Here is a 12906-nt window from a genome sequence, read left to right as displayed (position 1 = left end):
CAGTGTGGTTGCTGCTATACTAAAATAGAAATGAAACCTCTACATAAAAGAATACAGAAATTCATCAACACTGAGCATAGGCCTGTCATGTATTTGTTTGAAGGAGGAAAAGTGAGAATAACTGAAAGTACAGGAATATCAATTGTAGTTGACTTTGGATAGTGCAGCTATAGGAATTTCTTTTTCTCCTTTTTTTTTCTTTCTGTTTTTCAAAATTGCTAGAATTCCCTGGCGGTCCAGTGGTTAGGATGCCATGCTTCCATTGCTGGGGGCCTGGGTTTGATTCCTAGTCAGGGAACTAAGATCCCACAAGCCACTTGGCATGGCCAAAAAAAAATTGCTAGAATGAGCCTGTATTACTGTCATAATGGGAAAAAAAAAAAACCCTATTTTTCAAATAGTATGAAAAAGGCAGTAGATAAAAATCCTTTGAAAAATAAGCATGTTTAAAAAAATATAAGCTAACTAAATGTATGTATTCAGCTTTGTCACAATTCAACATACAGTTTTTTTTTGCGGTATGCGGGCCTCTCACTGTTGCAGCCTCTCCCGTTGTGGAGCACAGGCTCCGGACACGCAGGCTCAGCAGCCATGGCTCACGGGCCCAGCTGCTCTGCAGCACGTGGGATCTTCCCAGACCAGGGCACGAACCCATGTCCCCTGCATTGGCAGGTGGACTCTCAACCACTGCGCCACCAGGGAAGCCCTCAACGTACATTTTTAAAATATTATTTTTACAATTCTCCTATGAACATTTCCCTTCCAACGTTACTTGCTTTTAATCTAATTTTAAAAATACATATTTTAAATGATCTGAACCATAGTTTGGAGTATAAAAACACTTACCAGAAACATCCCACTTACACCAAAAGACAGATCATCCAGACAGAAAATTAATAAGGAAACAAAAGCCTTAAATGACACATTAGACCAGACAGACTTAATTGATATTTATAGAACATTCCATCCAAAAGCAGCAGAATACACTTTCTTCTCAAGTGTACATGGAACATTCTCTAGGATAGATCACATCTTCACTCACAAATCAAGCCTCAGTAAATTTAAGAAAATTGAAATCATATCAACCATCTTTTCCAACCACAACGCTATGAGATTAGAAATCAATTATGGAAAAAAACTGTAAAGAACACAAACACATGGAGGCTAAACAATATGCTACTAAATAACCAATGGATCATGGAAGAAATCAAAGAGGAAATCGAAAAATACCGAGAAAAAAATGACAATGAAAACACGATGACCCAAAACATATGGGATGCAGCAAAAGAAATTCTAAGAGGGAAGTTTATAGTAATACAATACTACCTCAAGAAACAAAAATCTCAAATAAACAATCTAACCCTACACCTAAAGGAATTAGAGAAAGAGGAACAAACAAAACCCAAAGTTAGTAGAAGGAAAGAAATCATAAAGATCAGAGCAGAAATAAATGAAACAGAAATGAAGAAAACAATAGCAAAGATCAATGAAACTAAAATCTGGTTCTGGGCTTCCCTAGTGGCGCAGTGGTTGAGAGTCCACCTGCCAATGCAGGGGACACGGGTTCGTGCCCCAGTCCGGGAGGATCCTACATGCCACGGAGCGGCTGGGCCCGTGAGCCACGGCCACTAAGCCTGCATGTCCGGAGACTGTGCTCCGCAGTGGGAGAGGCCACAACAGTGAGAGGCCCGCATAACACACACACACAAAAAAAAGCTGGTTCTTTGAGAAGATCAACAAAATTGATAAACCATTAGCCAAACTCATCAAGAAAAAAAGGGAGAGGACTCAAATCAATAAAAATTAGAAATGAAAAAGGAAAAGTAACAACTGACACTGCAGAAATACAAAGGATCATAAGAGACTACTACAAGCAACTCTATGCCAATAAAATGGACAAATTCTTAGAAAGGTACAACCTTCCAAGACTGAACCAGGAAGAAATAGAAAATATGAACAGACCAATCACAAGTAACGAAATTGAAACTGTGATTAAAAATCTTCCAACAAATAAAAGTCCAGGACCAGATGGCTTCACAGGTGAATTCTATCAAGCATTTAGAGAAAAGCTAACACCTATCCTTCTCAAACTTTTCCAAAAAATTGAAGAGGGAGGAACACTCCCAAGCTCATTCTATGAGGCCATCATCACCCTAATACCAAAACCAGACAAAGATATCACAAAAAAAGAAAATTACAGGCCAATATCACTGATGAACATAGATGCAAAAATCTTCAACAAAATACAAGCAAACAGAATCCAACAACACATTAAAAGGATCATACACCATGATCAAGTCAGATTTATCCCAGGGATGTAAGGATTCTTCAATATACACAAATCAATCAATGTGATACACCACATTAACAAACTGAAGAATAAAAACCATATGATCATCTCAATAGATGCAGAAAAAGCTTTTGACAAAATTCAACACCCATTTATGATAAAAACTCTCCAGAAAGTGGGCATAGAGGGAACCTACCTCAACATAATAAAGGCCATGTATGACAAGTGCACAGCTAACATCACTCTCAATGGTGAAAAACTGAAAGCATTTCCTCTAAGATCAGGAACAAGACAAGGATGTCCACTCTCACCACTATTATTCAACATAGTTTTGGAAGTCCTGGCCACGGCAATCAGAGAAGAAAAAGAAATAAAAGGGATCCAAATGGGAAAAGAAGAAGTAAAACTGTCACTGTTTGCAGATGACTTGATACTATACACAGAAAATCCTCAAGAGTCCACCAAAAAATTCTAGAGCTTATCAGTGAATCTGGTAAAGTTGTAGGATACAAAATCAATACACAGAAATCTCTTGCATTCCTATATACTAACAATGAAAGGTCAGAAAGAGAAATTAAGGAAACAATCTCATTTATCACCACAACAAAAAGAATAACACCTAGGAATAAACCTACCTAAGGAGACAAAAGACCTGTACTCAGAAAACTATAGGATACTGATTAAAGAAATCAAAGACAACACTAACGGATGGAGAAACATACTATGTTCTTGGATTGGAAGGATCAATACTGTGAAAATGACTATACTACCCAAAGCAATCGTCATGTTCAATGCAATCCCTATCAAATTACCAATGGCAATTTTCCAGAATTAGAACAAAAATTTTTACAATTTGTATGGAAACACTAAAGACCCCAAATAGCCAAAGCAATCCTGAGGGAAAAAATCGGAGCTGGAGGAATCAGACTCCCTGACTTCAGACTGTACTACAAAGCTACAGTAATCAAGACAATATAGTACTGGCACAAAAACAGAAATATAGACCGATGGAACAGGATAGAAAGTCCAGAGATAAACCCATGCACCTTCGGTCACCTAATCTATGACAAAGCAGGCAAGAATATACAATAGAGAAAAGACAGTCTCTTCAATAAGTGGTGCTGGGAAAACTGGACAGCTACATGTAAAAGAATGACATTAGAATACTCCCTAACACCATACACAAAAATAAACTCAAAATGGATTAAAGACCTAAATGTAAGGCTGGACACTATAAAACTCTTAGAGGAAAATATAGGCAGAACACTCTCTGACATATTTGTCAAATGTCAAATTATGTCAAAACACAATTTGACATAAATTGCTGCAAGATTTTTTGACCCACCTCCTAGAGTAATGAAAATAAAAACGAAAATAAACAAATGGGACCTAATAAAACTTAAAAGCTTTTGCACAGCAAAGGAAATGATAAATAAAACAAAAAGACATCCAAGAGGATGGGAGAAAATATTTGCAAACAAAGCAACCATCAAGGGATTAATCTCCAAAATATACAAACAGCTCATGCAACTCAATATCAAAAAAAACAACTCAATGAAAAAATGGGCAGAAGACCTAAATAGACATTTCTCCAAAGAAGACATACAAATGGCCAACAAATACATGAAAACATGCTCAACATCACTAATCATTAGAGAAATGCAAATCAAAACTACAGTGAGGTATCAACTCACACTGGTCAGAATGGCCATCATCAAAAAATCTACAAATGATAAATGGGGGAGAGGATGTGGAGAAAAGGGAACCCTCCTACACTGTTGGTGGGAATGTAAACTGGTACAACCACTATGGAGAACAGTATGGAGGTTCCTCAAAAAACTAAAACTAGAATTACCATATGACCCAGCAATCCCACTCCTGGGCATATACTGGGAGAAAACCATAATTCAAAAAGATACATGTACCCCAATGTTCATTGCAGCACTATTTACAATAGCCAGAACATGGAAGCAACCTAAATGTCCATCCACAGAGGAATGGATAAAGAAGATGTGGTACCTATATACAATGGAATATTACTCAGCCATAAAAAGGAATGAAATAATGCCATTTGCAGAGATGTGGATAGACCTAGAGACTGTGATACAGAGTGAAGTAAGTCAGAAAGAGAAAAACAAATATGGTATATTAACACATATATGTGGAATGTAGAAAAATGATACAGATGAACCAGTTTTCAAAGCAGAAATAGACACTGATGTAGAGAAAAAACTTATGGATACCAACGGGGGAAGGGGGATGGGATGAACTGGGAGATTGGGATTGACTTATATACAGTACTATGTATAAAATAGACAACTAATGAAAACCTACTGTATAGCACAGGGAACTCTACTCAGTGCTCTGTGGTGACCTAAATGGGAAGGAAATCTAAAAAAGAGGGGATATATGTATACGTATAACTGATTCACTTTGCTGTACAGCAGAAACTAACACAACATTGTAAAGCAACTATACTCCAATAAAAAGCAAAACAAAACAAAACAAAACGAAAACACCTACCAGAAAAATTTCCATGGGAAACTTGATGGGGTACTGATTGTAGGAAATTCTGATACATTTGTTGATTCTCAGAGCAACAATAGCAGTTAGAAATAGTAAGATGCTCGTGGAATTAGCTTTAGGGAGACCTATACAGTAGTTAATTATGTTCTGAAAGAAAACAAAATTACAGAGGCTTAGAAAGGGATGTGATAATTGCCTAAATCTAGATAATGACACTCTTTCTAAATTAGTTCAAAAGGAAGTCCCTAGGCAGTGTTGCTGGGCACAGAGGTCTTTATGAGCATTATTAGAACAGTGAGAGCAAGTAGGTGGATACATATTTTTTTAATTGAAAACAATATATTAAAAGACTATAATGTCCAGTAAGAAGCTAATATACTTTCTATGTTTCAGTGTAGTGGAAAGGACCCAGGAGTTCTGTTTATTAGCCTATTCTTTATCAATTTTCCCAGACCATGTATGTTTAGCTTGGCTCCTAGGCCATGCTTGCATTCAGGGACTACTTTGCATTTTATATTCTGTATATATTATGTTTTAGGATATATGTCTTTCAGGAGGCATGTAACGGGAAGAAGTATGATAATACAGTATCTCAAAGACCAAATTTTAATATAAATCATGTTGGTTTAAAAGGCTGGGGTGAAATGGTTAATGCAACTGGGAACATGGTCCAACTGGCACCTGCAATTAATCAAGACTGTAAATCTAGAAGAGGTGAAATTATTTCTAGGACTCTCTTGACCCAGCTGCCTATGCAGGAGTCTCTCCACTTGGGTCTACTTCTTTTTGGAGGCAAGGGGAGGGGCATTTGTAAGTCTAGGTGAGGGTAGAAATTACTCACATAGAAGAAGGAGATGGGACCAGAATGGAAACTAATCATAATCCCGAAGATGCAGGTCAACTGGGACAGCATAATGTGTAGTGCCGTGGCAGCCAGGTAAGCACTGATTGCAGCCTCCGGAATGTAAGTGATAATGAAGCCAAAACCTAACATGCCCATTGATAGCTGTAGGGGGTTCAGATGGAAAAGAAAACCAGAGTGAGGAGGAATGTCATCAAACAAGCAATGTCACCAATTAGGCAAACTCCAGAGGGGTTCCAAAAAAAAAGTTAAGTTAGGCCCCTTTGATAACTCTTGTTCCTCTTTCCCTAATCAACTGAAATTGATGAGCTAAGGTAGGTCCTTGGTGTTGATTCAGAGGTTTCCTACAGACATAAGACCACACTCCTTTCTTCACGAGTTCATAAGCTTAAGTTCTTACTCTAGAATCTACTGACCTTGTTGATGTGGGGTTAACAGTGACAAAGTGATCAGAACAAGACCTTGCCTTTTCAAAGCCCTTTTCACTAGAAGCTTTGATAGCCCTCTTCATGAGAGGTTAATATCCCTGTGAGGAATGCAGCTTTTCCCAAAGGAAAATATTAAAACAAACTGGGTTCCAGCTTAAACTTTCTGGCCTTTGACGCTTATCTTTACGAAGAATGATTAAGCTGAATTTATGTCTTCAGGATTATACATAAATACATGTATGATATAGCATTTTACATGTACACATGCATATATATGTAAATATATTTTTTAAATGTTATGTAATAAACAAGCAAAGCATCTAAAAGGATAGATGCCAAACTATTAACAGAAGTTACCTTTGGGGAATGGGATTAAAAGTTTGGGGCAATATTTGTAATTTATACACTTTTTTATTATTTGAGATTTTTTGCAATATACATGTTCATCTTTTATAATAAAAAAAATTGTAAAATTATGGATAGGGGGTGAGCCCCAACCCTCTTAAGAGGATAGGTTAAGAAAAATGACACAGCCCAATGAAGAAGATGAGGAAAGAAAAACAAAAGTCGTGAAGTCTTCTACTGTCACTGCTTCATCTTCCACTGCACTAGGAACTCTCAGAAAACAAACTTGGAAGAATAAATCTATTAGCTTTAAAAGCTTTTTGTTTCAAAGCTTTCAGTTAGCTGGGCAGTTGGTCTCCCTTAATTTCCTGTCATTACTGCCCAATATGCTCCTTTACTCTAGTCAGGCCAATCTGCTTCCTGTCATTAGTGTGGCTGGCTGATTTTTACTTCTGTGCTTATGCCCAAACCCCTTCTGCCATCTCTTTGCCAATCCATGTTTATCATCTCCTTCAAAAGCTCAATGAAACTTCTCTTCTTCAGGAGGTGTGGTGCAAACAGCATGATTCCTGGGGATGGAGAACTTGGCTTCAATGCTGGCTCTACCTCTCACGGCCTGAGTGAGTTTGGGCAAGTTTATTAAACTCTCCGAACCTCAGTCTCCTCACCTATAGAATGAATAATACCCAACATGCAGTGTTTTGTATGGGTTACACTACACAATTCACGTAAAACACTTAGCTCAAATCTGAAAATAGTGACAGATGCAAATATGTACCATTCTTTCTTCATGCCATCCCTTCCTTCCACCTTGTAAATGGAAAATATCTATAATTAAATATCTATAATTACCCAGCTGTGATGTGGCATCAGAATCTGGTGTTAATGTAATTTTCTAGGCATCAATTGTCAGTCAGAATTGGTCTGTGACACGAAACCTATCTGCCATCCTTATTGAAAACAAGTACAGACAGTTCCCAAATTACAATGGTTCTAACATTTTTTTCAACTTTACGATGGTGCAAAAGCATATGCATTCAGTAGAGACCGTACTTTGAATTTTGATTTTTTTTTTTCTGGGCTAGCCATATGCAGTATGATACTCTGTCGTAATGCTGGGCAGTGGCAGTGAGCGACAGCTCCCAGTCAGCCAAACAATCATGAGGTTAAACAACTGATACACTTATAACTATTCTGTACTCAGACAGCCATTCTGTTTTTCACCTTTAGTACAGTATTCAACAAATTACATGAGATATTCAATACTTTATTATAAAATAGATAATGTGTTAGATGATTTTGCCCAAGTGTAGTCTAATGTAAGTGTTCTGAGCACGTTTAAGGTAGGCCAGGCTAAGCTATGATGTTTGGTAGGCTAGGTGTATGTATTTTCGACTTACAGTATTTTCAACTTACCATGGGTTTATCAGTATGTAACTCCATCGTAAGCTGAGGAAGTTCTATACTAAATGTTTGATGAATGAAGGAAAGGCTCAATAAATGGTTGTTTCCTTCCCAGACAACTCCATCCCAGCTAAAAGTTATTCCTTCACTTCATATTCTTTTTTTTTTGGCCACACTGCACATCACGTGGGATCTTAATTCCCCAACCAGAGATCGAACCCATGCCCTCTGCAGTGCAAGCGTGGACTCTTAACCACTGGACTGCCAGGGAAGTCCCCACTTCATATTCTTTTGACAACAAACTCTTCACTTTTATTAACACTAGTTTGCACTTTAAGATTATCTAGTGCACAGATTCTAGAGGTAGACAAACTGAGCCTGAATCCCAGTTTTGAATCGTACTGGTTATGTGACCTTGGGCAATTCACTTAACCTCTTTATGCCTTTATTTCTTTAAAATAAGTACCAGAATAATACCTACCCTCATACAGGGGGGTGTTGTGAGGATCAAATGAGATAAAACATGTAAAGTGCTTTGAATATTTACAGCACATAGCAATAAATGTTAGATATTAGTATCTAGTTCAGGCTTTTTTTTTTAATTTAAACTTTTTATTTTAAATAATTGTAGATTGACATGAAATTGTAAAAAAGCAACACACAGAGATCCGGTTTACCCAGTTACCCCAATGATAACATCTTGCACAACTATAGTATTGATACAATGCCACAATTAGGATACTGACATCAATACAACCAAGTTACAAAATAATTCCATCAGCACAAAGATCCCTCCTGTTGTCCTTTAATAGCCTCTTACCTCTCATCTCTACCTCCAATCTCCATCCTCTGACCTCTACCCATCTTTAATCCCTGGTGACAACTAATCTATTCTCCATTTCTATAATTTTGTCACTTCAAGAATTTTACATAAATGGAATCATCAGTATGTAAACTTTCCAATTTCATTCATTTTTGCTCTTTATTATTTCCTTCCTTCTGCTTATTTTTGGTTTAATTTGCTCTTATTTTTCTAGGTTTTGAAGAGGGAGCTTTTATTATTAATTTGAGACATTTTCTTTATTCTACTGTATGCATTTTAGTGCTATAAATTTCCTTTTCAGCACTGCTTTAGCTGTGTTCCAAAAATTTTGGTATGTTTTATTTTCATTTACTTCAAGGTATTTTTTTTTTAAGATTTAATTTTATTTATTTTTGGCTGTTTTGGGTCTTTGTTGCTGCATGCGGGCTTTCTCTAGTTGTGGCAATTCTTCATTGTGGTGCACGGGCTTCTCATTGTGGTGGCTTTTCTTGTTATGGAGCATGGGTTCTAGGCGCGTGGGCTTCAGTAGTTGCAGCACGTGGGCTCAGTAGTTGTGGCTCGCCAGCCCTTGAGCACAGGCTCAGTAGTTGTGGCACACTGGCTTAGTTGCTCCGCGGCATGTGGGATCTTCCTGGACCAGGGATTGAAACCGTGTCCCCTGCAATGGCAGGCAGATTCTTACCCACTGCGCCACCAGGGAAGTCCCTACATCAATGTGTTTTTTAAAAACTTCCCTTGAGATTTCCTTCCTGACTTATGGATTATTTAGAAGTATGCTATTTAGTAGTATCCAGATATTTGGAGACTTTCCTGTTAACTTTTTGTTAATGAGTTCTAGTTTGATTCCACTGTGGTCAGAGAACATACTGTTTGATTTCAATTCTTTTAAATTTATTGAGGTTTGTTTTATAGCTCAGGATACAGTCTATCTTGCCGTATGTTCCATGGGTTGTTGAAAAGAATGTGTATTCTGCTGTTATTGGTGGGAGTATTCTGTAAATGTCTCAAGTCCTATTGGTGTTGTTGATACTTTGAATTTTATTATATGCTTGCTGATTTTCTGTCTAGTTGTCCAATCAATTGTTGAGCGAGGGGTGTTGAAGTCTCCAACTGTAATTGTGGATTTGTCTATTTCTCCTTTCCAGTTATATCAGTTTTTGCTTCACATATTTTGTAGCTCTGTTGTTTGGTGCATACCTTTGTAGGATTGCTATGTCTTCTTGTTAGACTGATACTTTTATCATTATATAATGTCCCTCTCTACCTCTGGTAATTTTCTTGGCTCTGAAGTCTACTTTATCTGATATTAATATAGTCAATCCTGTTTCCTTTGATTAATATTTGCATGATCTATCTTTCCATTTTTTTACTTTCAACCTGTCTATATTATTATATTTGATGTTTCTTGTAGACAGCATATTTCTAAATATGTCAGTCTCTAACTTTAATGTAAATGTCAATATGTTAGAGCTTAAGTCTGCCATTTTCCTGTTTGTTTTCTCTGTTTTCCAACTCTTTATTTTTCCTGATTTCATTGGTTACTTGAACATTTTTTAGAATTTCATTTTGATTTATCTATAGTGTTTTTGAGTGTATCTCTTTGTATAGATTTTAAGTGGTTGTCCTAGGTATTACATTATATATGCATAACTTATCACAGTCTACCGGTGTAAACATTTTACCAGTTTGAGCAAATTATAGAAACTTTACCTTCCTTTATGTTTTTTATAAAAGAATTGTTTTAAATATTTCTTCCATATTCATTTTGAACCACATCAGGCAGCGTTATAATTTTGTTTCAACCATTGAACATAATTTAGAAAACCCAACAAGCAAGGAAAACTACCATATTTATCCATATTTTTCGTTTTCCATTGTTCTTTCTTCCTTCTTGATGTTCCAAGATGCCTTCTTTTATCATTTCCTTTCTGTTTAGAGAACTTCCATTAGCCATTCTTTTAGGGTACGTCTTGCTGGTGACAAATTCTCTTAGTTTTGCTTCATCTGAGAACGTCTTGGTATCTCCTTCATTCTTTTTTTTTAAATTAATTAATTTATTTTTGGCTGTGTTGGGTCTTCATTGCTGCATGTGGGCTTTCTCTAGTTGTGGCGAGCGGGGGCTACTCTTTGTTGTGGTATGTGGGCTTCTCATTGCGGTGGCTTCTCTTTGTTGTGGAGCATGGGTTCTAGACATGCAGGCTTCAGTAGTTGTGGCATGTGGGCTCAGTAGTTGTGGCTCGCAGGCTCTAGGGCGCAGGCTCAGTAGTTGTGATGCATGGGCTTAGTAGCTCTGCAGCATGTGGGATCTTCCCGGACCAGGGCTCGAACCTGTGTCGCCTGTATTGGCAGGCGGATTCTTAACCACTGCACCACCAGGGAAATCCCTCTTCTTCATTCTTGAAGGATATTTTCACTGAGGCTATGATTTTGGATTGACAGTTCTTTCAGCAAACAAAAAATATTGTGCAATTTCCTTCTGGTCTCCATGGTTTCTAACAAGAAATCTGCTATCATTTAAATTATTTTCCTCCTGTAGTGAAGTGCTCCTCTCACTGCTTTCAAGATTTTTTTTTCATTGTTTTTAGTTTTCAGAAGTTGACTATGGGGACTTCCCTGGTGGTGCAGTGGTTAAGAATCCGCTTGCCAATGCAGGGGACATGGGTTCAAGCCCTGGTCAGAGAAGATCCCACATGCCACGGAGGAACTGAGCCCATGCACCACAACTACTGAGCCTGCACTCTAGAGCTCACAAGCCACAACTATTGAGCCCATGTGGCACAACTGCTGAGCCCACACATCGCAACTACTGAAGCCCACATGCCTAGAGCTCGTGCTCCGTAACAAGAGAAGCCACCGCAATGAGAAGCCTGTGCACCGCAATGAAGAATGGGCCCCACTCGCCACAACTAGAGAAAGCCTGAGCGCGGCAACAAAGACCCAATGCAGCCAAAAATTAAAAAAACAAGACAAAACATGATTTGTCTTGATGTGGATTTCTGTAGATTTATCTTCTTTGGGTTTTTCCAAGCTTCTTAAATCCATAGATTTATATTTTTTGCCAAATTTGGGGAGTTTTCAGCTATTATTTCTTCAAATAATTCAGCCCCATCTTTTTTCTCCTCCCTTTCTGGGTTGCTTATGACACAAATTTTAGAGCTTTTTTTATAGTCCCATTTGTCCCTGAGGCTCTGTTAATTTTTTTTTCTGTCTATTTTCTCTCTGTTGTTCGGACTGGGTAATTTCTATTGTTCTGTCTTCAAGTTCATTGATTTTTTTCCTCTGTCTCCTCCATTTTGCTGTTGAGCCCATCCTTTGAATTTTTAATTTTGGTTACTGTATTTTTCAGCTCCAAAATTTTCATTTGGTTCTTCTTTACATCTTCTATTTACTTTTTAAGACTTTCTATTTTTTCACTTGTTTCAAGCATGTTCATAATTGGTTGCTGAAGCGTTTTTAGGATGGCTGCTTTATAATTTATCCCAGATAATTCTGATACCTCTGCCATCTCAGTGCTGGCATCTTTTTCTTGTCTTTCTTCATTTAAGTTGGAATGTTCTCAGTTCTTGATATGACAAGTTATTTTCAGTTTAACTGTTGACATTTTGTGTACTATGCTATAAGACTCTGGATCTTATTTAAACCTTCTGTTTTAGCCAGCTTATTTTGATAAAGTGCTGGCAGGGGAAGGGGAAGGTGCCACCTTGTTACTCCCTGGTAAGGCAGAAGTCCAGGTTCTCCTCTCAAGATCCACTGACACTTGAGGCAATAGGGACTCTTCATTTTTGCTGGGAAGGGATGGAAGTTCTGGCTCCCCACTAGGCCTCCCATCCTGGCTGGGAGAGACAGAAATGCCTTTATTTCTCCCTACATCGCCTCCATTGACACTGCTGAAGAGGGGGTTGTCATCATTAATGCTGTGTTGGGTGAAAGTCCTGACCCTTCACTAGGCTTTCTCTGACACACTCCAGCAAGGGGTAGGAAGGGTGTCTCATTACTGCCCCGTGGAGATTAAAGTCTTGACTCCCTATTTGGCCTTCTCTGACAATACGCCAGGTGGCTACCTCATTACAGCTGGGTGAGTGTGGAAGTCTGGGCTCCCTGCTTGGCCTTTGCTGCATGAGTGGGGATGACACCACAGGTTTTTTGGGGTTTTTTTTTGGTGTTTGTCTGGAGTAGAGCAGTTATTGGGTAAAAGTTTTCAGTCTTGCTAGTCTTTCCTGGTCCTGTG

General features: G+C 38.0%; 1 protein-coding gene across 1 annotated transcript in view; it reads right to left on the bottom strand.

Moving 5' to 3' along the window:
• The window catches only part of SLC26A8 (solute carrier family 26 member 8), a 70260-nt gene that overhangs the window by 31395 nt on the left and 25959 nt on the right, over positions 1-12906 (bottom strand). Inside the window, 2 exon segments of the mRNA XM_022581739.3 lie at positions 4814-4963; positions 5658-5822. Of these exon segments, the coding sequence (XP_022437447.2) occupies positions 4814-4963; positions 5658-5822 (315 nt within the window).

Source organism: Delphinapterus leucas, chromosome 10 (assembly GCF_059928025.1).
Source record: "Delphinapterus leucas isolate spDelLeu-1000000601 "Yukka" chromosome 10, BTC_Dleu_Yukka2, whole genome shotgun sequence".
Taxonomy (NCBI): domain Eukaryota; kingdom Metazoa; phylum Chordata; class Mammalia; order Artiodactyla; family Monodontidae; genus Delphinapterus; species Delphinapterus leucas.
This window is presented reverse-complemented; position numbering and strand designations above follow the sequence as displayed.